The sequence below is a fragment of the Pelophylax lessonae genome (genome assembly GCF_965119305.1).
Source record: "Pelophylax lessonae genome assembly, chromosome: 9".
Lineage (NCBI taxonomy): Eukaryota > Metazoa > Chordata > Amphibia > Anura > Ranidae > Pelophylax > Pelophylax lessonae.
Genome location: NC_138776.1, coordinates 79,681,152 through 79,707,982, shown reverse-complemented (window position 1 = coordinate 79,707,982; position 26,831 = coordinate 79,681,152). Strand labels below are relative to the sequence as shown.

General features: G+C 42.4%; 1 protein-coding gene across 1 annotated transcript in view; it reads left to right on the top strand.

The window, feature by feature from the left end:
- Positions 1–18,548, top strand: part of LOC309564227 (alpha-1-inhibitor 3-like) — a 90,988-nt gene extending 72,440 nt beyond the window's left edge. The window contains exons 13-16 of the mRNA XM_082268854.1: positions 3,091–3,156; positions 11,100–11,202; positions 11,469–11,510; positions 18,498–18,548. Coding sequence (XP_082124980.1) covers positions 3,091–3,156; positions 11,100–11,202; positions 11,469–11,510; positions 18,498–18,520 — 234 coding nt within the window. The 3' untranslated portion in view covers positions 18,521–18,548. The remainder of the gene's footprint in view (positions 1–3,090; positions 3,157–11,099; positions 11,203–11,468; positions 11,511–18,497) is intronic.
- Positions 18,549–26,831: the final 8,283 nt, after the last annotated feature.

The following is a 26,831-nucleotide window of genomic DNA, read 5'->3' as shown; positions in this document are numbered from 1 at the left end:
CATGACTTACTGTAATTTGATCATTTCTTTTTCATTTAGAGAAATTGGGCACAAGAGGTAAACCTAAAAACCTAATTTCAGCTCCAAGTTAGGTGGTTTCCTGTGCTCTCTTCCTATTGCAGTCATTCTTTCACTAGTACCAGCGAGACCTGGTCGTCATTTTGACACACTGTGCTCCAGAGACAGTAGCCCCTGTTTAAACAATTGATAAGTCATTGACAAATATGTAAAATAAGATTGTTACTAGTTTTTTGATGTACAGAGCAAAGGATATTTTTATGATTAATTAATACATAACAGAAAAAAGGAGTCTGCAATGGGCCAACGTGTTTTGTGCATGAATAGGGCCCCTCTGATTCCCACTGTATTAAAGCGGAGTTCCGGGCACAAAAACAATTTTTTTTTTTGTGCCCCTCTGCTAGGTAGACCTCACCTGAAAAGGAATTGGATAGTTATTTTTATTTTTTTTGTTTACTCACCTTTTTATTTAAGATCGTAAATACTCACCTCTGACTGCTTCCTCCCTCGGAGCCGCGGCTCACCCCATCACTTCCTGCCTCGCGATGATTCCTGGTAGCTAAACATCATAGCTCCCAGGAATCAATGCGACGGCACCGGCCCCGCTCGTCATTTCCGGGCGCCGCACCGGAAGTGACGAGAGGGGCTGGTGCAGTGCATTCTGGGACAAGAAGACGCGGAAGAAGACAGAGAAGAGGACCGCGCCGGCTTCAGCTGCCCACAACAGAGATGGAAACGCTGTGGAAGAAATTTTATAAGTAAGTATTTCTTCTAAAAGGTAAGTGCGAACCGGGACAGATCAGAGGCTAGCCATTGTGGAATGTGCTAGCCCTGACTGTCCCGGGGGTATGTTCAGTAAAAAATCATTTCTGTGCCCGGAACTCCACTTTAAAGTGTATTGTATTTGTACTGTCTACCCTCAAGTTGTAAAGCTCTGCGTAAACTGTCGGCGCTATATAAATCCTATGTAATGATAAAAGATTTGAAGTACTAAACATACACTTCTCTCAGCAATGGGTGGAGATCGACACTCGAGGCAGGAAAGGAAGATATAATACCCTCCCCACCCACCCTGGTCCTCAGGCCAAATGTTCTTGACTATGGTAAAACATACTACACTTGGAAAACTTTGGTCATAAACAATTGTGAAATGTGCTTTTTAACCACTCCTGGACCAGAAGATTTCCCCCCTTAATGAACAGGCACTGTGTTACTTTAATGGATAATTGCACGGTTGTGCGACGCTATACCCGAATAAAATTGATGTCCTTTTTTCCCCACAAATAGAGCTTTCTTTTGGTGGTATATACAAAAAAAGAGCGACAATTCTAAAAAAAAAAAAAAAAAAAAAAAAACAATACAATATTTTTCACTTTCCGTTATATAACATTCTCAAAAAAAAAATTAAAAATCAAAATTTTTTAACATTTTTGGCAATTTGGTTTCTACTACATATTTTTGGTAAAAAAAAAAAAAAAATCTCAATAAGTGTATTTTGATTGGTTTGCGTAAACGTTATCGCTTCTACTAACTATGGGAAAGATTTATGTCATGGCGGTGATCTGCGATTTTTTGCAGGACTGCGACATTGCGGCGGACAGATCGGACGCCTAACTGATGCGTTGCTTGTGAAATGATCACAGAGACCTGTGATCCTCTATAGCAGGATCACAGGAGCTCTGTGATCATTCCAGGGAGAAGAATGGTCTGCTGTGTTTACAACAGCTACCCGTCCTTCTCTCTCAGCGGGGAACGATCGCGGGTGTCAGGCGGCAATCAGAGCCGCCTGCCCCATGCATTGGAGTCCCCGCTGCCGAGTGGGGGCGGGAGCGCACCGCTGGTGGTGTGCGCTCGCCCCCTAGTTGCAGGCGCGCGACCGACGTAGGTCTACGTCGGTTTGAGCAGGAGAGCCGCAGTAAATCGGCGACAGGCGGTCGAGAACCAGTTAATGACCAACTTACTTTCCATACTATGTCTGGTTATGGTGACTGGAGTAAGTAGGCATAATATATAGAATAGTCTCCAATACATAATTCAAAAATATTATTACAAAAATAATCTTTATTTAAAGAATATTCCTACTCAGAGATCTGATTTGTTTGAGATATAATAAGCCAGGGGTTGAGTGACATGACAACAGCCACCAAAAAGGAGAAAAGCAAAAAGAAAAAGGAAATCTACCCCATATTTTATTTTTATATAGATTGACAATTTAAATTCTGTATGAGCTAAACCTTGTCTTTATATTGTTGGCAGTACTCCTTGAGTATGGTGATTAACCACTCTGCAAGGTTTTACCCCCTAATGACCAGGCCATTTTTTGGAAAACGACACTGCGTTGCTTTACCTGACAATTGCCCGGTCATGCGATGTTTTACCCAAATAAAATTGATGTCTTTATTTTCCCACAAATAGAACTTTATTTTGGTGGTATTTGATCATCTCTGAAGTTTTTATTTTTTGCGCTATAAACAAAAAGAGACCGACAATTTTGAGAAAAAAAAAAAAAAAACAATATTTTTTACTTTCTGCTATAAAACACATCCAGTAAAAAAATTTAAAAAATCTAATTTCTTTATCAGTTTAGGCTAATTTTTATTCTGCTACATATTTTTGGTAAATAAATTCTGGTACACAGCATATGCAAGAAGAGGAATATGATGTCATTGGTGGCTCAGTGGAGAAGGAATAGGCTGGCCGCCAATGACGTCACGCACCTCATTTACCACAATACCCTGCTGGAAAAAAAATACTTTTCCCTGATATCTTAGGGCAAATTTTTTTTTTCTTTCAAGCAGATAATTGTAAGGTCATACGAGAGGTGCAAAGGTTGTGCAGCACTGCATGCTGATGGACATTTTTGTGAAGGGGGGAAAGTTTGAAAGTTAACTTTGCTAAGCTCATTAGGCTGACACGTAAGTTTAGGATTCATTTCAAAGTTTTGATCCAGCCACCAGGGCAAATACTAACCCAACACATCACCATCACCAAATAGTGGCAGGAAACTGTAACCTTTTTATAATAATATAATATGAATATTAAGATATGTTATTTATTTTTTTTTTTTCACAGTTGCAGGACAGACTGATACAGAGAAGTGAAATACAGACGGACATGGTCACCTTATATCTGAATGAGGTTTGAATGCCTTTTTTCATGTACATATTGACTTGAGATGGCAGCTATACGATCCATCCTCTCTGCAGCATAATTGTGATATACAGTACATGTAGACAGGTGCAGTTTACTTTCTCAACTGCAGATGGTGATCTTCCGCAGCGGCACTGCAGTTTGAAAGAAAGTCAAGAGAATCATGGTTCCTCTATGGTTTCTTAGGAAGCTATTATATTGGATGCTGCAGCCCCATGTGACTCTAGCATTCCAGCAGCCATCTCGGGTCAGACAGATCCTTTTTAAGGCACGCATTTTGTGCACTGGTAGATTAGGGACAGAACTAATGGCAGGGAATGGTTCCTAATGAGGAGGAAAAATGTAGGGCTTTCAACTTCTCTGGACATCTACCTGCTTGAGGACAAGACGGTCAGGTTGCATTCTGCCCCTTTCTAAAGGCTCAGTCAGTTCGGCTGAATCCTGCTCTGTACTCGCTGTTGGAACCGTGAGTGTTCCCAGTTGGCCTGACTTCCCACCGGATTATTTGTGAACTGTCTTTGCATTATTTCAATACAAGTTATTTCATCACACTGGGACTGTGTGTGTGTTGCACCCCACCTGCATACAAATGCAGCTATTTTGAATCACTTATTACACTCGCATGGCCGGTCTCGCTTTAAAGAGGAAGTAAACCCTCCTCTGACACTTTTACCTATAGGTAAGCCTATGATAAGGCTTATCTATAGGTACTGTAAATATCTCCTAAACATGTACCGTTTAGGAGATATTTACCTTACATGCAGCCAGTGACGTCACTGGCGCATGCGCTCTGAAGGAACGGCTGCTGGTGCCGTTCCTTCAGAGTCCCGTGCTGTGACTGTCGGCTCCCACGCGCGTGCGCGGGAGTGACGTCATCGCGACTCCGGCCAATCAGATGGCCGGATGCCGGGATTCCAGAAGACTGGCGACTGGACATTCAAAGTAAAAAAAATCAGCGCTAAACTCTAAATGAGGGGGACCACTCTATCAACCTTCAATATCCAATACCCAATGGTCTCAAAAAGCTGTAGATCACAATGATCAGATAATAAATGAATGTGTTAGTGGATGACTAAAGAAAAATGTGAGAATGAGGAAAATCAAAGTGATAGTAGAAAAGTCAAATGAAATATTCTCAAATGGTCATCCAATGGTGAACGATCTGCTGAATCCAGATCTAAGCGCTACTATACAAACACAAGTGATTAGCAGTAAAAAACAAATAACTAAATAATATGTGAATCGTTTTTCCTCATACAGATGATGAACAACAATAAACAATATAAAAATGTGCAAATAACAGCATGAGGTGATAATGTTGATGTAAACAGTTATGGAGTGTCACAAAACCGGACTCAAAAAGTGCAGCAGTGCCAAACTAAAGGTGCATAAATTGTCCAAAAAATAGCTCTTAAGCTAATATCAGTCCAATGCAGTGATTAAAGTGCAGGGTGCCACAAAATTAAGTGATATCTTCCAGTGCAATCTACAGGTGAGGTTTACACTTTCAAACACAGCAAAGTGAGTGTGTCCCGGTGAGCTCGCAATCCAACACTGAGTGCAGTGGCCGCTCACCTCCACAACACTCAAAAAGAGCATTAGGTATAGTTATCCAAGCTCCTCTCAATCTTCCGACATATGCTTATTGTCCTCCAGCTGTTATGGGTTAAGTGGTTTAGAGTCGGTCCACGCAGGTATCTCTTAATCCCACTGTCTAGTACCTGTAATGGTTTGTATTGATGGTGACTACAGTGAAGCTTTTCCTTCCCTCCAGGAACTCCGCTCTAACAGAGGGGGGCTGCACTTTCCTGCCTCCCCCACAATGCACTGCTCTGCCAGGTTGCTGTAGGACTTTCCCCCTTGAGGACAAGTGAACCCTGGTCTTACATTCTACATTCTAATAAAGTATTAGAAGCTACACACCTCACTGAAACATGTGCAAATTCCCTGATATCAGATCCGTACACAGCTTGCCATACTAGTAGCAGAACATCATTTTCTCAAACTAAAATTTGCTGCCAGAGCCTATAAAGCTATAAGGACTGCAGAACCCCTCCGTCCCTCATAGTCTATGGCTCGGTTACAGAAAAGTAAGCTAACCTACTCAGCATGTCGCCCGTCATAGAGGTAAGTGGGCGGCACGGCGGGGGCTCGTTCTGAGGTAAGTATTTCATAATGAGCTAGTGTGCGATGCATACTAGCTCATTATGTGTTTCTCTTGCAGGTTGTAAAAAAAAAAAAATGTGGGGTTTACAACCTCTTTAAGTACAAAATAATTGAATGGTGGCACGGGATCTATCTGAATGGTTCAAATAATGTTATAAGAGCCTCTAAATTTACCATCAGGAAACACAGGACTTCTCCGAATCTGTCCTTCCTTCAGTCAGCTCCGCTTTTGCAATTTCTTTTCAGCCCTGATGAAGGGGGCATTTTAGACACACAAAATACATTGGTGCTTGTTACAACATAAATAAAGTGGAAACTGTTATTCAAAAGATACCTTAATTTTTTAATGTGGCACTCTATGTATTTCTACTAATATGGCCTTATTGTAAGGGAGTAGTAGAGACCTGCAAAGGCTCATTTTGGATGAGATTCAGCTGACCAGATGGTGCTCACAGGCTCATGTTTATCACATTGCTCACAAACAATGGTTTTCCAATTGTTATGTATATGTAATGTGTGTGTGTGTGTATATATATATATATATATATATATATATATACATACACACACACACACTATATTTTCAAAAGTATTGGGACTTTACATGCACATGAACTTGAATGGCATCCCAGTCTTAGTCTGTAGGGTTCAACATTGAGAGGGCCCATTCCTTTGCAGCTATACCAGCTTCAAAGCTTCTGGGAAGGCTGTCCACAAGGTTTAGGAGTGTGTCTATGGGAATGTTTGACCATTCTTCCAGAAGCGCATTTGCAAAGTCAGGCACTGATGTTGGATGAGAATGCCTGGCTTGCAGTCTCCACTCAAATACATCCCAAAGGTGTTCTATCGGGTTACGGACTCTATGCAGGCCAGTAAAGTTCCTCTACCCCCAAACTCGCTCATCCATGCCTTTAAGGACCTTGGTTTGTTCACTGGTCCAAATCAGTTGGTGGAGGGGGGATTGTGATGTGGGGTTGTTTTTCAGGGGTTGGGTTTGGCCCCTTAATTCCAGCTCTTAAGATATCAGCATTCCAAGACATTTTGGACAATTCCATGCTCCAAACTTAGTGGGAACAGTTTGGGGGTGGCCCCTTCCTGTTCCAACCTGATTGCTCACCAGTGCACAAAGCAAGATCCATAAAGACAAAGATGAGCGAGATTGGGGTAGAGGAACTTGATTTGCCTGCACAAAGTCCTGACCTTAACCAGATAGAACACCTTTGAGATGAATTAGAGCAGAAACTGGGAGCTGGGCCTTCTCTCCAACATCAGTGCCTGATGTCACAAATCCCTTTCTGGAAGAATGGTCAAACATTCCCATAGACACACTCCTAAAGCCTGTGGACAGCCTTCCCAGAAGAGTTGAAGCTTTTTTTTAGCTGCAAAGGGTGGGCCAACTCAATACTGAACCCTACGGACTAAGATGTTGGATGGGATGGCTGGGATGCCATTAAAGTTCATGTGCATGTAAAGGCAGGTGCCCCAATACTTTTGACAACATAGTGTGCGTGTATATATGTATGTGTATATATATATATATATATATATATATATATACATACCTACATACATACAGTGCCTTGCAAAAGTATTCAGCCCCCTTGACCTTTGCGACCTTTTGCCACATTTCAGGCTTTAAACATAAAGATATAAAACTGTAATTTTTTGTGAAGAATCAACAACAAGTGGAACAACATTTATTGGATATATCAAACTTTTTTAACAAATAAAAAACTGAAAAATTGGGTGTGCAAAATTATTCAGCCCCTTTACTTTCAGTGCAGCAAACTCTCTCCAGAAGTTCAGTGAGGATCTCTGAATGATCCAATGTTCACCTAAATGACCAATGATGATAAATAGAATCCACCTGTGTGTAATCAAGTCTCTGTATAAATGCACCTGCACTGTGATAGTCTCAGAGGTCCGTTTAAAGCGCAGAGAGCATCATGAAGAACAAGGAACACACCAGGCAGGTCCGAGATACTGTTGTGGAGAAGTTTAAAGCCGGATTTGGATACAAAAAGATTTCCCAAGCTTTAAACATCCCAAGGAGCACTGTGCAAGCGATAATATTGAAATGGAAGGAGTATCAGACCACTGCAAATCTACGAAGACCTGGCCGTCCCTCTAAACTTTCAGCTCATACAAGGAGAAGACTGATCAGAGATGCAGCCAAGAGGCCCATGATCACTCTGGCTGAACTGCAGAGATCTACAGCTGAGGTGGGAGACTCTGTCCATAGGACAACAAGCAATCATATAATGCACAAATCTGGCCTTAATGGAAGAGTGGCAAGAAGAAAGCCATTTCTTAAAGATATCCATAAAAAGTGTTGTTTAAAGTTTGCCACAAGCCACCTGGGAGACACACCAAACATGTGGAAGAAGGTGCTCTGGTCAGATGAAACCAAAATTGAACTTTTTGGCAACAATGCAAAACGTTATGTTTGGCGTAAAAGCAACACAGCTCATCACCCTGAACACACCATCCCCACTGTCAAACATGGTGGTGGCAGCATCATGGTTTGGGCCTGCTTTTCTTCAGCAGGGACAGGGAAGATGGTTAAAATTGATGGGAAGATGGATGGAGCCAAATACAGGACCATTCTGGAAGAAAACCTGATAGAGTCTGCAAAAGACCTGAGACTGGGACAGAGATTTGCCTTCCAACAAGACAATGATCCAAAACATAAAGCAAAATCTACAATGGAATGGTTCACAAATAAACATATCCAGGTTTTAGAATGGCCAAGTCAAAGTCCAGACCTGAATCCAATCGAGAATTTGTGGAAAGAACTGAAAATGCTGTTCACAAACGCTCTCCATCCAACCTCACTAAGCTCGAGCTGTTTTGCAAGGAGGAATGGGCAAAAATTTCAGTCTCTCGATGTGCAAAACTGATAGAGACATACCCCAAGCGACTTACAGCTGTAATCGCAGCAAAAGGTATTAACTTAAGGGGGCTGAATAATTTTGCATGCCCAATTTTTCAGTTTTTTATTTGTTAAAATAGTTTGAAATATCCAATAAATTTTGTTCCACTTCATGATTGTGTCCCGCTTGTTGATTCTTCAAAAAAAATTACAGTTTTATATCTTTATGTTTGAAGCCTAAAATGTGGCAAAAGGTTGCAAAGTTCAAGGGGGCCGAATACTTTCGCAAGGCACTGTACATACGTACGTACGTACATACATACAGTATAAAAGGTATACATAGTTTTACTGATTTGGTTGTCTACTGCACTTCTCTTCCTGAGACAAAAGTTGAAAGTCCAAAGGTGATCAGCACATCTCATGCCAATACTGAGGTTGATGGGACTTTTGGTTTGATTTGAATTTGCATATCAACAGACATTTTAATACAGGATGCCATGTATGCAGACAGATAAAGCATGAATAAACTAGTTTACAAAGCCATAAACTGTTTAGAAGTCAATGCAAATTAAAACTTCATGCCAATGAAAATGCTGCATATGCTCAATCAAAACACTTCTTAATATAACTCTTATTAGATATAAGAGTTATAGATCTGCCTAATGGCACATGTGTTTTGAATAAATATACCCTTTACTAGGTACTTTACATAAGGTGTCCCCTGATAAAGCGAGCGTGGTCCTTGACCAGGCTGTATTGCTTGCTTTAAATACATAAATGAGATAACTACCTGAGCAAAATGACAACATTAATGTCATTAAAGGCACTTTTCATTTACATATTTCAACTCCTAATAGTTTCTTTTTAGGGCAACAGTTTATTTTTTGATAACTTTTGTACAGTTTTGATTAGAAAAAAAAATGAAACACAACTAGAAGTTAAAAAAAATCTCCATATTTGGGCAAAACCCCTTAAGGGGAACACATGTCCACATTAGTTTAGTTTCTAAATCTTGCAATCACCCTAAAACATGTTGGCTACTCAGCACAATTAACCTCTAAATGTATCTGTGATCAAGGTTAAGCTGCCTGACTTGTGTCATTGATGTTCATCTTTCTAACAGAGTTGTGTGCTTGTTATATTACCCACTTCTGGACCGGAAGGTTTTGCCTCCTTAATGACCATTTTATGTGATTCAGCACTGTGTTATTTTAACTGACAATTGCACTGTACCCAAATAAAATTGATGTCCTTTTTTCCCACAAATAGAGCTTCTTTTGGTGGTATTTGATCACCTCTGCAATTTTTATTTTTTTGCGCTATAAACCAAAAACAAGAGAGCGACAATTCTGAAATAGAAACAACATTTTTTACTTTCTGCTATATAACATTCCCAATAAAAAAAAAAAAAATAAAAATCACATTTTTTCATCATTTTAGGCCAATTTGTATTCTGCTACATATTTTTGGTAAAAAAAATCCCAATAAGCGTATATTGATTGGTTTGCGCAAAAGTTATTCCGTCTATAAATCAGGGGAAATATTTATGTCATTTTTATTTATTTATTCGTTTTTACTAGTAATGGTAGCGATCAGTGATTTTTAGTGGGACTGCGACACTGCGGCGGACAGATCGGACCCCTAACTGACATTTTTGAAACTTTTCGGGGGACCAGTGACATTATTACAGTAATCAGTGCTAAAGATATTGACTGTTACTGTACTAATGACACTGGCAGGGAAGGGGTTAACACCAGGGGCGATCAAAGTGTTAAATGTGTCCCTAGGAGGTGTTTTCTAACTGTGGGGGATGGGCTTGCTGCATGAACACAGAGACCTATGTCACTAAATAAGAAGAACACAGGATCCCTGTGTTCATCACTGACAGAACAGCGGTCTGCTGTGTTTACAATGGCAGACCGCCGTTCTGTCTCCACGGGGAGCGATCGCGGCTGCCCAGTGACCATCGCAGCCGCTGGACCTGCTGATTGGCTCCCCCTGTAGCCAAGTGGCGCATGCACACCCCCACTTGCGGTCCGAGACAGAGCAGACCTGCTGCAGTATATGTACTGCTGGCAGTCGGCAATGGTTAAAGTAATAATAAACCCGGAAAACAAAAATGTAATATATTGTAGTTTACCATTCATTAGATGTGGTGGCTCCATCACTTTTCTTTTCTTAGGCTTTTTCCCTCTTTTGTTCTCACCGGGTGATCTGGTCAGTAAGACATCTGAGACACAACTCTAGAGGAATGAGAATACAAAGAATGAGAATACACTAATTAAAGCCAAACTCCAGATAACACTAAATTATAAGCAGTTTCAGCAAAACATGATTTTTTTCCTTTTGGGATAAAGGTTTTACACAAATAAATAAAAGCTGATAATTTTAACCACCCATTCCAATGGTTTGTCCCGTCCATGTAAACTGATAGAGTCTGCTAGAGAGCTTGAGATTTTCAAAAACAGACTAGCTGGCTGAATCACCAGATAAAAACAGAAGAAAGAAAGCCTAAAACAGAAAACAAATGCAGCTATTACATCTAAGAATCTGTAAGCTGAAATATGATAAATGTTTGCTTTTGAGTTTAATACTGCTTTAACGTTTAAATTCAACAATGGAAACTGGCAAGATTTTCAAACCCTACCCAAAAGCATGAGATATCCAGATAAATACAGCTTAAAATTACTTTTTATTGTATTCATTAACTTATTTATTAATAAGTCTTCATCCTTTAGTACATCTGTCATACATTTGTATCATCTGTCACACCTGATCTTCTGCAACTGGTGGCAACCAAACTGTTACCAACCTTTCCTTTGTATTTTTTTTATCTGCCATTTTGTCTTGTTCTTCGCTGTTATCAAGCACTGTAATTATTTTTTGCTTCTAGGTGGGACGTGATCCTATAAATCTTTCTTTTGTGGTGGAACAGGACATTGAAGTCAAGGACCTGAAACCAGCCACAGTAAAAGTTTATGACTATTATGAGACGGGTAAGAGCATTCCCAAGTTACGTCACCATTATCATTCTCATGACAGCTTTTTTTAAAAAAAATAATAAGCCAATAAGCAAAACCAGGAAGACATTTTCCTACATCTCTTGAAGTTCGTTTTTAGCTGGAGGGTGGTGGAATAATCCTGGTGTGAAATCACTCCTTCTGTATATCACATCTTCATTACTGATTGGATTATGTTATGTATCATGTGTATGCCTTTGATGGCAGTTTAATGTTCTTCTTTTACTCATTTTACCCTCCAGATGAACAAGCAGTGGCAGAATACAACCATCCCTGCAACACGGGTAAGGATGTCAAATTTGTTTATTTTAAATTAGATGGGTAAAAATTTTTAAAGGTAATTAATGAGAGATGACTTGAATCCTTGTCTTGTCTGCTAATCAATATCTATGGTGAATACAGACTCATGCTTATCATCCTGCTTAGCGTTAGATTCCAGCTCCAGCCCAAACCTTCTTTTTATTTTTTTCAGTTTCTAATAGACAGTGACCGTTTTTATAAAGTTTTGTGATTGTGCTACTGAGAATTTGCCTTGGCTAATCGCCATATGACATCCAGATTAGAAATGAACAGGACACAGACAGTCTAAGGCTGGATACACACTATCCAACTTTTGTGGTTAGATTTCCTTCAGATTTACCTTTTCTATGTAGTACAAGGGCCAGATTGCATACAAATTGAAAGTGTTTAGGTTTGACCTCATATTATATGGTTTTTGGTAAGTCTAAAGGAAAAAGTCTTCAGAAAATCTTATAGTGTGTATGGCCCTTTAGGCTGGGCTCGACAAACCCCAGGCGCCAGTTCGCCATGGTGACCAGAAACCACCGCTAGCCCACTCACTGCAACTCCCTATGCCCCCAACATGCAGCTCAGGGCACCGACAGCCAATCCCTCTCTCCCCCCCCCACCTAAAGTCTGTGGTTTCCCCCGGAGGCATGCAGTAGTCTGAAGTCCAGCTGTGAGTGACAGGGGAGCAGGGGGAGCCGGTCTCCTTTTCTCAGGCAGCTGCTGTCCCATCCTCCTCCCCAATGCCCGCACAAGGTTCAAGGATGAATGGATTCTCTCTTCTGCTGCCCGTGATCAGACGTCGGTGAAGGGTGAGGTGGAGGGGGACCCGGCACCCTGTGTAGCCTCCACCTGATAGAATGGGTGGACTGCGAGTACTCCTAGCGGGAGCGGGAGGTATTCTGGTGGAGGATGGAGCAGGGGAGCTTCCTTGGCTGTGTGTTCCTGTGTCAATGCTGTGACACACCGGGCCGGCACTCCTTGGAAAGTTTACGGTGTGCTGTGAGGTGGAGTAGGGGAGATAAGGCAGGAGGATATGCTTTAGAAGAATCCTTCTATGTCCCCTGATAAAGCTCTCTGTACCATAAACAATTACCACTCCTAATGTAAAGCTGGGCTCCATTATTTCATGGTGACCAGAAACCCACAAGAGCAATGAATAGAGTCATCCCGGGGGACACACATGTAGGCAGAAAGTGGCTGCAAAGAGACAACAGAAGATCAGAAATGCTGAGATAAATCTTTCATCCTTTTTTGTATTTTATTTAAAGTGTCACTAAGGCTTAATTTAAATGTGCAGTTGGGTGGTAAAAATGTGCAGTAGAGAAATGTTTTTGCCACCCACTAACGGCCACCCTTAAGATTCAATAGGCAGAAGATGAGGGTGTATTACATGCCACAGTCACAATGCAATCGGCATAATAAGGAGTTTTTAATGTCATTATTTCTGGCCAGCCTATAACCCTAGAGATAATGGCGTTACATTTGAGTGATTGACTGAATGCTCTGCTGTAAGTAAGTTAGGGGGCGCAGATTACTTGTCTTGCCCCAGGTGCTGGCAGCACACCCTATGCTAGAAAAAAAATGGTTCCTATATTTTTTAGCTGGCTCATAGATTCAAAGCAAATTTGTCAAGTCCTGGACTAAGGGCTTCTCAAGACTTGTGGTTGGGGGCATTAAAATGTATTGCTGAGCCCCTCAACTCTAAAGGCATAGAATGGGGGTTGTACATGCAGCAGTTGCAATGCTTTGCTTCGTGCCCACACTAAAAACTATCACTCTTCCAGGGTTCTTTCATAGGTGTTCATCATCCATCTCCTGTATGCCCCCACCCCCTTCCCCTTTTTTTTCCCTCCTCTTTTTCTGTTTTTTCTTCTCAAAATTTTCATGATTCTCCTTCTTTTGTGCTGCCTCTTACAATGTTCTTTCTTCTGGTTGGTACCTCATTGGGTTTTAGAGGGGATCTTCTTAGTTGACATCTGATTGTAGCTACAGAAAGCCCTCTATGGTACTTCCGAGATCCGTGCTGTTCTCACTTTATCTAGTTCGTACTAACATACAGTATCTAGCATGTAATTTGCTAAGCTATGGATAAGTGATTTTTATATATTTTTGGCTAGTTTGATATTGCTTTCCATGGCCTCACTATGTATTACTTTAACTTTCAGTAATGGAGGTACTTGTTCTTCTCTGATGTATTTGTACTTATTGTTTTGCTATGATTTCTGTTTTTTTTGGGGGTTTTCCTGAGGTACAGCAGTTTGGATGCAAGTTTAAACGTAGCCTAATAATAACTGGACAGGGAATCTAACCCTTTCTCGTGTTGTTAGAAAAAAAAGTGTTTTGCTGCAGTCTGTGTCCTTTCCCATCCATCATTTCCTGTCCTAATGGGGACAGAGATTGAAGAAAAAAAGAAAATGAAAAAGTTTCTAGCCCCTTTTTTTAGTATTTCCAAAATTTTAAGTTGCAACAGGGAAAATCCAAAACTACCCTTGTCTAGGGTACCATTAAAAAGCAGAAATGCTTAATTTATCCCTCACGCCACTTGTCTTCAATGGTCTGTCAGTTCTGCTGTTGAAATTTTCCCCCTTATTAGCAAAAATTATGCTTCTGAATTCCATTTTGGTTATTTGTTTTAATTTTTTACATCTATGTTCTGAATATGCACTGTAGAATGCCCCTATGGGCTACAAGAGCTGGAGATGTTTTTATATACCATCCAGAGATAAGTGTCTGGCTTAATTTATATTTAATCTGCTTTATTGAGTTTTCAAAGTTTTTACAGGAAAACAGAACAATAGAGAAAGTGTATATCACAAAGGATTCCCATTCCACCATTGGTACATTACCAGAAATACAAAGAAAGTAATGGTGCACTTAGTAAAAAAAAAAGAAAAAAATCACACATTCCAGAACAAATAGGGAATGTATACAAAACTCTCTCAACCACTCAATAGAGCGGGCACAAAGGTGCTATTACAATACTTCAATAGCCATAGAAATGCAACATAGAAACTGTATGAAACCAAATAAATAAACAGCAGCTACCAATATCATGGGCGGCGCAAGTAACAACATCAACATCTATGTAGCTATTGCTATGCGGTGAATAGTAGATTGGCAGATGATATCAACTAAGCCAGTACGTAGAGGTCCTATCTGGCTTAATGTAAGACTTTCTGTTGGGCCCTTTCACACAGACTGTCCTAACAGGTCTCCCTTTCAGTTTTTCAGGCGGACTTGTTCGGACCTTTCAGTCTCCTCTATGTAGGGGCGAGTGTTAGCTGACACAATCCGCCAAAAACAGACGGATGGTGGTCCTATTTTCCATTTGTCCGGCGCATTGAATAGAAATGGACAGGTGGTCCATTTCCATCTGATTTCTCAATAGAGGAGAGTGGGACCGTATCCGTGTCCACTCTGCACAGTGAATGGACACAGACCTGTCATCCACCTGCTTAGCGGGAATCAGCAGGGAGCACAAAGCAAGGTCCATAAAGACATGGATGAGCGAGTTTGGGGTAGAGGAACTTGACTGACCTGCACAGTCCTGACTTCAACCCAATAGAACACCTTTGGGATGAATTAGAGTGGAGACTGCAACTCAGGACTTCTCATTCAACCTCAGTGCCTTACCTCACAAATGCGCTTCTGAAAGAATGGTCAAACATTCCCATAGACACACTCCTAAACCTTATGGATGGCCTTTCCAGAAGAGTTGAAGCTGTTATAGCTGCAAAGGGTGGGCCAACTCAATATTGAACCCTACAACTAAGGTTGGGATGCTATTAAAGTTCATGTACTTGTAAAGGCTGGTGTCCCAATACTTTTAGCAATATAGTGTATATTTCAAGGCACAAGCTTTTAAATATAAATCAGTTTATTTTTTAGACTTATTCAGATACACACAAGTACATCAAATAACATGAAGTGAACGACAAATTTGGGGCAAGAACAGAGCCAGATCATCCACAAGGCAACCTGAGCAGGAGCCTGAGGCCTGGGGTTTGCCCAAATAGATGCCAAGGGGTCCAATTACAACTTTCATGCTTCTACAGAAGATAAGCCTGACCGGTCACAGCTGTACACCTGTCTACCACTTTAAAAGAGAGGATGCACTTGTTAGTGTCTCAAGAGGAGGGCCATGCCACTACAGACGTTGCAAATGGGGCAGCGTCGCTATGCCTGATGCAATCCCTATCAAAGTCAATCTGAGGCTGGATTCACACTGAGTGCAGAGCGGGGCACAGCAGGGGGTCCGGTGTGTCCCTGTTCACTGTTTCAGGTCAAGATCAAGTCTGAATATTTGCCTGAATTTGGACCTGAAACTGAGCCAAAGTTGCACAGGACCCTTCTGCTGTGCACTCCATTGAGAGTCGGTCACACTCTTCTGTCATGTGAATTGGATGCAGGGAGGTACCAACCCTGCCTAAAGGATTAGTGGGGGGAAAACTGCCACCTAGCTTTTGTTAATGGCAGCATTTCTGTATGGGATACATGTAAAGTCACATAGTGACTTTACAAACACTGTTAGACCCTATTTTGCCTTAAACCGTCTCTGGACAAGGAAGTCTTTAGCCACTAAAGCCAAGCTTCAGCTGCTTCTAACACCACAACTCCGTCCAACCCCCCACCCACCCCTTTGGAACATCTTTTTTTACAGTCTTTATACAAACTTTTTTGAGGTGTCCTTAGTCCAGTAATGTTACAGTGGATGGATCTTGAAAGTTGCACAGAGCATTCTTCTGCATGGCATGATATGCATCTGAGAGGCAGGTTCTTGGCACCCTGGCCTCCATTGGTGTTATTCAGCCCTGAATAGGACTAGTATTAGATGGTAGTTTAAATAAATACTAGAGTTTGGCTCAGGGCCGGCGCTACATGTAAGGCAACCTAGGCAGCCGCCTAGGGCGCAACTTAGCAGGGGGCACCAGCATCCTGCACCTGGCCAGTGTGGCACTCCTCATGCTGTGTGCCGCCTGAGTGCTACAGCAAGCCTCAGGTGGCACAGCACTGCTGTATGGAAGGCAGCCGCAGAGAGTTGTGACAAGACCACAAGTTGTAGAGTAGCATACCTTGAGTCCCAACAGTCCCAAGCCAGCTGCAATGAGAACGTGTGTGAGTCCATGGGTGGAGCTGTCAAATTGAAACCGATGTCGGGAAGGGCGGGGCCGATATATGTGGCTCTGCCCCTTTGTTCCGTCTATAGAGAAAACAGCCAGCGTTTACACATTGGTGGGCGGGGAAGAAGGTGGCAGGGGGAGGAACCAACTACTGCATGTGCACCTACAGCTCTGTATAATTCAGGTTGATTACCTTCCTCCCCGCCCACCAGTGTATAAATGCAGATTGGTTTGTCTATGCAGGGGACAAAGTGGAGCCCCACACTTTGGCCACGCCCTTCCCAATATCACAGCTTCAATTTGACAGCTCCTCTCATGGACTCACACTGACTCTAGTTGGCCGTACGCCCTGCTGGCTTGCCCACCAATCCCTGGCTGTGCTGGATAGAGGTTTATACTGCTGAATGTCCTGCTATAGGCTATCTGATGTCTGCATTCTTCCATCGGCTCCTGTATGCTGCTAATCAAGATTTTAGGATGTAAGTGTGCTATGTTTAATTCATTGATGTCTTTGCAGTTCAACAAATTCCTGAACCTGCACTCTGTACAATGCATTCCTGAACCTGCACTCTGTACAATGCATTCCTAAACCTGCACTCTGTACAATGCATTCCTAAACCTGCACTCTGTACAATGCATTCCTGAATCTGCACTCTGTACAATGCATTCCTGAACCTGCACTCTCTTCTGCACCTTGCACTCTGTATGAAATGCACTCCTGAACCTTGCACCCTGTACGAAACGCACTTCTAAACCTTGCACCCTGAACCTTGCACCCTGTACGAAACGCACTCCTGAACCTTGCACCCTGTACAAAATGCACTCCTGAACCTTGCACCCTGTACAAAAAGCACTCCTGAACCTTGCACCCTGTACAACACATTTCTGAACCTTGCACCCTGTATGAATGCACCCCTGAACCTTGCACTATGTATGAAACGCACTCTTGAATCCTTCCCCAATAAGCATACCGCACTAATGGGTGGAGCCGGAGGGGGCGCAAAATCAGGTTTCGCCTAGGGTGTCAAAAATCCCTGCGCCAGCCCTGGTTGGGCTTTAGGTTGAAATGCAAAATGACAGTCCATCCTTTTATCTGTTATCCATAAAAAACAGGTATAAGAACGAATTGCTATGTCCAAGCAGGCTTGTTTTATTTTATTGCCTAGACTCATCTGCAAAAAACTTTTTCTTGCCCCAAAAATCTATCTTTTTTGTATAGATACAAAAAAGCATTATAGACACCTTTTTTCCCTTCTTTGTAAGTGATCACATTCCTTCTGTTCTTAGTTGCATAAGAGCTGAGGGAGGGGAAGCAGCAGCACACTGATCTTGCCAGTGAATGGCTGTGCAGCTGGGGCGCGTCAGGACAACTCTGATCATTGGAGGAAAGCATACTGAGTTCCCAGCATAGTTAGAGAACTGACCAGAGTGTGCTCTTCTGCTTAGTGTGGTCGGTTTTTAAAAAGAAAGCAGAGAGACTGGCAAGAACACAAGGGATTTTACATAAAGGTAGCAATACAAAGAGAACAGTACACCTTCCCATACAAGTACATGGTACAGCAGGTACATATCAGGAACCTGAAATGTTGGGGTAACAAACACTTTAACTTTTGTACTTTGATGTCCACAGTGCTTGTGTGTATATATACAGTAAATATATGTGTGTTCAGTTATTTGTATGAAACCTAAAGAATCTTTTAAAGCTTGAATCTCCAAAAAATATTCCTTTAGCCACACAAAAGGTATTGCCAATGTTTTAACTTTTGTGCTACTATCTATAACACATTTTTGCCATCTCTTGCATTATAATATTCTAACACACAAAAAAACTTAATTTTTCTATACTTTTGTTCTGTGTTGTAGGTGACTCTGGCAATTCAAGATAAGGACAAAGTTACACTCAAGTCACTAAATGAACAAAAATGTATAAAAATTCTCACTATTTTCATAAATAAGCCTTATGGCAACCATGAACCATGTGACAGAAAACCATGTGGCAAGCACTGCCTTTAGTATTTGGGAACTATGACGCTGCCTTTCACTGTAATGACGCTGTTAAACTGAAATTATATTGTATACCAATAAAATCTGAGTAATTAAAGTGATTGTAAAGTCTCCTTTTTTTTCTATAAAAATAACAAACGTGTTATACTTACCTCCTCTGTGCAGTTGGTTTTGCACAGGGCAGCCCTGATCCTCCTCTTCTCGGGTCCCTCGTTGCTTTTCCTGGCCTCTCCCTCCTGTCCAGTGCAAGCAGCATGCTATGAGGGCTCCTGAGCCGAGCTGCAGCTCTATTTCAAGCAGGAGTTGAAATGCACAATAAAATAATACATTGAAATATATACTGTATAGCCACAACTGCCAATCAGGAATATGTGAATGGGAGGCATCAAACAATCCAGGGATCTTAATATGAAGGACCTGATGGGAAACTGTGTACTACAAATTCCAGTTAATAAGAAATATTGTAATAGGAGTATGTAGAACATAATAAGACTTCATAATACAAAATTGTTGCTAAACTGAGAGTCACTTTAATTCTATGAAAATGTTTTACAAACTATGACATAAAAAATCAGTGAAAGCCTTCCCCAAAAATCAGTTATCTGGCTGTGATGCTTTGAACTCTGGTAATAACAATTATCTGGCTGTAGGCAGGGGTTACTTAGTTGCCCTTTAAAATAAGGTTTCCCCTTTAAATTATTTCTGGAAAGGGTTCGATTTAACTTAATCCTTAATCTTATATAAGTTTGGTATGGAGATTAGTGGAGGGTTGATGCAGCTGGCCAGGGAAGAGAAGAACCAAGGCAGAGAGAGATGAAGTAAAACCAGCTATTAAAGAGGAAGTCAATTCTTAACTTTTTTTTTCTTTTTTTTTTCCCGGCAAAGTAAATGTGTAATGTGCTAGTATGCATCGCATACTAGCACATTATGTGACACTTACCTGCAACAAAGCCCGCGTTGTCCCCGCTGCCTGCCGCATCCATGTTCACCCGTCTTCCTTCAGGGTCTGTGGACTCCGGCTGTATTACTGGCCGAAGCCGCGTGACGTCACTCAGGAGCCACCGGTCATGGCACAGGGCTCTGATGAAACAGCACGGGCGGCCGTTTCTTCAGAGCGCATGCACCAATGACATCATCGGCTGCATGCAATGTAAATATCTCCTAAACGGTGCAAGTTTAGGAGATATTTACAGCACCTATAGGTAAGCCTTAATTTAGGCTTACCTATAGGTAAAAATCATTAAAGTGGTTGTAGAGATTTTCTTTCCTGCACCCCCAGGTTATAATAGGCACTAGATATAAGCACTTGTAGAATCAGACAGGCTGGGTTTACCCAAGTTGATTGATCTATCAACTTGGGTACATTTAGCCTGCCCATACATGGTTAGAATTAGTGATGTCGCGAACCTAAAATTCGCGGTTCGCGAACGGCGAACGCGAACATCGGCAAATGTTCGCGAACTGGCGAACCGGGCGAACCGCCATAGACTTCAATAGGCAGGCGAATTTTAAAACACACAGGGACTCTTTCTGGCCACAATAGTGATGGAAAAGTTGTTTCAAGGGGACTAACACCTGGACTGTGGCATGCCGGAGAGGGATCACGCAAAAAAAAGTTCTTAAAAATTATAATTTTTTGATAGAGAGCCAATTATTGGAAAAATTAAAAAAAAATAAAAATAAAAAATTTCTTTGGATTTAGCATCTGGGGGTCTAAAAAGTGTACCTGTGAAGTTTCAGCTCTGTAGCATGTCCAGAACCCCTAAAAAACAGCATTTTTCTTATATTTTCAGGAATATGGCTTCTCTGCGGCTGGCTTTTTCTCTTGCAGGCATTTAGCGGGCATTTTTTTAGGCAGGCATGTCATTTTTTGTATTTAGTGTCTGGGGGGTCTAAAAAGTGTACCTGTCAATTTTCAGCTCTGTAGCATGTCCAGAACCCCTAAAAAACAGCATTTTTCTTATATTTTCAGGAATACGGCTTCTCTGCGGCTGTCTTTTTCTCTTGCAGGCATTTATCGGGCATTTTTTTAGGCAGGCATGTCATTTTTTGTATTTAGTGTCTGGGGGGTCACAAAAGTGTACCTGTCAAGTTTCAGCTCTGTAGCATGTCCAGAACCCCTAAAAAACAGCATTTTTCTTATATTTTCAGGAATACGGCTTCTCTGCGGCTGGCTTTTTCTCTTGCAGGCATTTATCGGGCATTTTTTTAGGCAGGCATGTCATTTTTTGTATTTAGTGTCTGGGGGGTCTAAAAAGTGTACCTGTCAAGTTTCAGCTCTGTAGCATGTCCAGAACCCCTAAAAAACAGCATTTTTCTTATATTTTCAGGAATACGGCTTCTCTGCGGCTGTCTTTTTCTCTTGCAGGCATTTATCGGGCATTTTTTTAGGCAGGCATGTCATTTTTTGTATTTAGTGTCTGGGGGGTCACAAAAGTGTACCTGTCAAGTTTCAGCTCTGTAGCATGTCCAGAACTCCTAAAAAACAGCATTTTTCTTATATTTTCAGGAATACGGCTTCTCTGCGGCTGTCTTTTTCTCTTGCAGGCATTTATCGGGCATTTTTTTAGGCAGGCATGTCATTTTTTGTATTTAGTGTCTGGGGGGTCACAAAAGTGTACCTGTCAAGTTTCAGCTCTGTAGCATGTCCAGAACCCCTAAAAAACAGCATTTTTCTTATATTTTCAGGAATACGGCTTCTCTGCGGCTGGCTTTTTCTCTTGCAGGCATTTATCGGGCATTTTTTTAGGCAGGCATGTCATTTTTTGTATTTAGTGTCTGGGGGGTCACAAAAGTGTACCTGTCAAGTTTCAGCTCTGTAGCATGTCCAGAACCCCTAAAAAACAGCATTTTTCTTATATTTTCAGGAATACGGCTTCTCTGCGGCTGTCTTTTTCTCTTGCAGGCATTTATCGGGCATTTTTTTAGGCAGGCATGTCATTTTTTGTATTTAGTGTCTGGGGGGTCTAAAAAGTGTACCTGTCAAGTTTCAGCTCTGTAGCATGTCCAGAACCCCTAAAAAACAGCATTTTTCTTATATTTTCAGGAATACGGCTTCTCTGCGGCTGGCTTTTTCTCTTGCAGGCATTTATCGGGCATTTTTTTAGGCAGGCATGTCATTTTTTGTATTTAGTGTCTGGGGGGTCACAAAAGTGTACCTGTCAAGTTTCAGCTCTGTAGCATGTCCAGAACCCCTAAAAAACAGCATTTTTCTTATATTTTCAGGAATACGGCTTCTCTGCGGCTGTCTTTTTCTCTTGCAGGCATTTATCGGGCATTTTTTTAGGCAGGCATGTCATTTTTTGTATTTAGTGTCTGGGGGGTCACAAAAGTGTACCTGTCAAGTTTCAGCTCTGTAGCATGTCCAGAACCCCTAAAAAACAGCATTTTTCTTATATTTTCAGGAATACGGCTTCTCTGCGGCTGGCTTTTTCTCTTGCAGGCATTTATCGGGCATTTTTTTAGGCAGGCATGTCATTTTTTGTATTTAGTGTCTGGGGGGTCTAAAAAGTGTACCTGTCAAGTTTCAGCTCTGTAGTATGTCCACAACCCAAAAAAAACAGCATTTTTCTTATGATTTTTAGTAGAAAACTAATGCAGTGTCTTTCCAGCTGTCTTTTTTTCTTTCTGGCAAGCTGAAATATGATATGCCAAGGCAAACATGCCTATCAGTTGAGCTATGACACAGACAACACTGCCAGTGTTGCCAACCGTCCGTAGATTTACGGACAGCCCGTTAAAACAGGGCACTTTTCTCCTGCCCGTAAATGCCCGTAGCAGGAGAAAGGTGCCAGTAAATTTACGGCGGCGGCGGCAAGGTCGGAACTGTGCATGTGCGGCGCGCAGTTCCGAAGATTCCCGACTCCCAAGTTCTCTCGCAGAGCAGAGATCATGCAGCAGGTCCGCCTGCGCCCGCCCCTGCCTCCGCCCCCGCCCTCATTCAAGTTTTCCCGCCGGCCGCTGACAGACAGTGCGTGCAGCGTGTGGACTGGACTGTACTCAGTCTGTGTGTGGACTCCGTCTCCGTCACCGTGGAGTGGAACAAGAAGATGCTGCTGGCAGCTGGACGGATGGTGGAGACTGGACACTGTACAGAGCAGACTGTGACAGGCAGCAGAGGGCGAGGCAGAGCACAGAAGAGCAGAGGAGAGGACTGGTGAGTGCGGCTCCGAGCCTGAGAATCCCTTGACAAAAATGACTCTTCCTCCTTGATGGCAAAAAGTTTCTTTCCTCAGAATGGAGCATTTTAGGCTCCTTCTTTGAGTTGCAGTGGATCCCACAAGATTTTCCTCTTGTATCAGATAGGGGTAAGACCTGCCCATAAAGCCACACAAAAATGTCCTTCTCCTCCTCAGCAATCCAACCCTCCTGCTTCTTTCTGGCAGCACCCTAAGCCTCTTTCCTTTTACAACCAGCACCCCATCCCTCTTCTTTCTCTGCATATTCCTCCTTTACCTCATTGTATTACACATGTTGGGGAGGGCAGGGGTGGCTTTCTGTGCAAAGTAATAGCAGCTAGCATATGGACTTCTGGGTAATATAATAACAGTTTAATACCTGGCACTGGTGTAGCACATGCCACAAAAATGGCATAAAGGCTGAGTTAGGCAAAGCTGGCATAAGGACTTTGGACATGGGGTGATTTGTTTTTTTTTTTCCACATCAGTTCTGATCTGTATGGAGTCCCATAAAAATCTGCTTTCTCTTTATAGGGCACATTGAAAGACCCAAAACAAATGGCTGCTATGTGCTCTTGAAATAGAGAAGAAAAAATGGGCCAGGAACTTTTTATATGGGAGAGGTTGCAGCACAAAAAAAACTTGTTATGTCCAACACAAATGGCTGCAATGCAGCTTGAGGGGGAAGAAAAAGGTACATTAACAGCACTCTAAAAGAGTTTGCTATGCAGTCTTGAGGAGGAAGAGTATGTGCTTTTTGGCTTCCAACTTATCTCATTTATTTGCTGCTTTCACCAAATTGTTTGGTGCATGATCATGTTTCTTTCAAGCATGTGGTAGCCAACATGGCTGACACGCTGCAAAGACCACAATAGTGCTATAGGGGGAAAATTAAAAATTGGTCTTACTAAACACATACCTAAAGTCTAAATGTTTAGCTTTGGATGGTCAGGTAGGAGTAGATAAGCTCAGGTCAGCAGAGATTTATTTCATCCTGATAAAGTACATGATCTGCCTGGATAAACAAAAGAAATATTGCACCCACTCCCTTTACTGCTTTTTCCATTAGTTACCTGAAACAAAATATGGTCACCAAGGCTGGGATTTACATTCTGAACCTCATTTAAAGTATATGCCTGCCCTGAACAAAGCAAATAAATGTATTTAATACATCTCTGCAATGCAAGCGTATTTTCCAGAATGGTGGCAGGTGCCTACATTATGTTACTTTTGCTACTGCTTAGTATGTTTCTTTAAGTTCTGGCTGCTGCATGCAGAGGTTAAAGTATTTTTCTTTGTGACCTGTCTTCCCCCTGTATGTGTTTCACTTCCCTTTTGGAGGTTATATATACAGGACTATACCTGCCTTATGGTGCAGTCCACCATGGGAAGAAAGTTGTGAGCATATTAGTGATTAAAGTATGTAACCGTTTAACTGGCAGTGTCAACCTTTATTGGGACTCGATCGATTATGGGCAGCCAGATAATTGGACTCTAAATATGGACCTTTCTGATCCAAGGTATGGGCACCACCTATAGGGGGAATAGCACAGCCAATTGTAGCACCACTAATTGTAATGCAATGGACAGTTCTGTATTTTCCAGTGGATGTACAACCTCAACTTGCAACCAACAGTTATTTAATGCAGAGCTCCACCTAAAAAGGGGAAGCTCCGTTGGTTTTCTTTCTCACCCCCCCCCCCCGAGTCCGACAGCTAGCAGCGCACTGCAGACTGGAGTAGTAGAGTCAGGGCCCGGGGGCAGAGGACATCAGTGTCCTGCTCCTGTGCCCCCTTCACCTCTCCATGTTAATGGAGAAATATGGTTTTTGACTTTTGTTTAACCTAAACACATTGCTAATAGCACTATCTACATGTTTATAGTTTAAGTATTGATATTTGCACGGTTTAGCACTGAAAACAGCCTGTTTATGTACATTTTTGGAATGCCAGTAAAAAATTGGTGCTGTCCGTAAATTTTGGACATTCTGCCAGTAAATTTCCCTCCGGGAGGTTGGCAACACTGCAACACTGCACACATGGGGAAATATGTAAAACAAAAAACAGGAAAAGGAAATTAGGTGACGGTCACAAAACATGATATTGTGATTGGCCAAATAAAAAGTCACCTCGCGATGAGGTCGCGCCAAAGTCGCGCTAAGTCGCGCCAAAGTCGCACTGGAAGCGACGCTACTTTAGTGGTAGCGGCAGTGTAAACCAGCACTAAAACATCCAGTGTGTGAATACGATCAGGTATGATGTTTTATCGGTCAAGTAGTGTAAGGGTTACGCCCGTCGCCCGCTTCACAGTGACAGACCAAACTCTGACAGACCAAACTCCCCGTTTAACAGTCAGTCAGTCCATTTGCACAACCGCAAACTCCCAATTTGCACAAGGTTGGATACCAAGCTAGCCATGTCCCGTTCCTTGTCCTCACTGACATCATTGAAGGTCTCTTCCTCCACCCAGCCACATACAACACCAAGGGTCCCCGAAAGGTGAGAACAAGCCCCCTGGGACGCCTGCTGTGGCTGGTATTCCACCTCCTCAAAGCCACCTTCCTCCTCTGACTTCTCTTCTTCAGACTCCTCTCTCTGCGTTGCCACAGGTCCAGCAATTGACAACGACAAGGCTGCTTCTGGTGGTGATGAGGACCACAACTCTTCCTCTTCATGCTCATCTACAGCCTGATCCAGTACTCTTCGCAGGGCACGCTCCAGAAAAAACGCATATGGGATGAGGTCGATGATGTTGCCTTGGGTTCGACTGACCACCAGGGTTGTCATCTCTGCAAAAGGACGCATGAGCCTACAGCCATTGTTCATGAGCATTCAGTAACGCGGCCAAAAAATACCCAGCTCCGCAGAAAGAATTAAAGAAAATGAATGTTTTTTTTATGAAAAATTATCCTGCGGATCGCTTTTGGTCTGTACACAATGAAGCAACGACCTTATCATCTGGGGTGTGCCAACACAATCCTAGAGGTGATCGCTTCATTGTGATACGCAAGCCCCTTCACCACGACAAGGTAACGATCACGAAGGGGAATTGACACATGTATGTGCCTTTTTTTTTGTTTTTTTGCAGCCACAGTGTAGCACCAGAGGCCAGAAAAATTAGGCATGTACACATGCATGAAAAAGTAGGTATTGTTGCAGCCGCTGCTGTAGCAGCGGCCTGAAAAATTGAGGTTTTAAGGCAGAAAGTGCACTAAAACATTGCTGCTTGAACCGTAGTTGGTGGCGGAGACGTCACGTAAGTCATCCGGCATGCAGAGAATGATTATATACAGCAGCGTGTGGACCATTTTTAGGCCAAGGCATCTCAGTCATCACCAGGCCTTTTTTAGTCAAATGCATCCCCCACTGTCAGTCCCTTCGGGATCCATGCCTCATTCATCTTAATAAACGTGAGGTAATCAAGACTTTTTTGACCTAGGCGACTTCTCTTCTCAGTGACAATACCTCCTGCTGCGCTGAAGGTCCTTTCTGACAGCACACTTGAAGCGGGGCAGGCCAGAAGTTCAATGGCAAACTGGGATAGCTCAGGCCACAGGTCAAGCCTGCACACCCAGTAGTCAAGGGGTTCATCGCTCCTCAGAGTGTCGATATCTGCAGTTAAGGCAAGGTAGTCTGCTACCTGTCGGTCGAGTCGTTCTCTGAGGGTGGACCCCGAAGGGCTGTGGCGATGCATAGGACTAAAAAAGCTCCGCATGTCCTCCATCAACAAGACGTCTGTAAAGCGTCCTGTCCTTGCCGGCGTGGTTGTGGTGGTAGGAGGAGGATTACTTTCACCTCTTCCCCTGTTGGATTCCCGTTGTGCTGTGACATCACCCTTATACGCTGTGTAGAGCATAGTTTTTAACTTATTTTGTAGCTGCTGCATCCTTTGCGACTGCCGGTAATTGGGTAACATGTCACAGACTTTCTGCTTATACCGGGGGTCTAGTAGCGTGGCCACCCAGTACAGGTCGTTCTCCTTCAGCCTTTTTATACGAGGGTCTCTCAACAGGCAT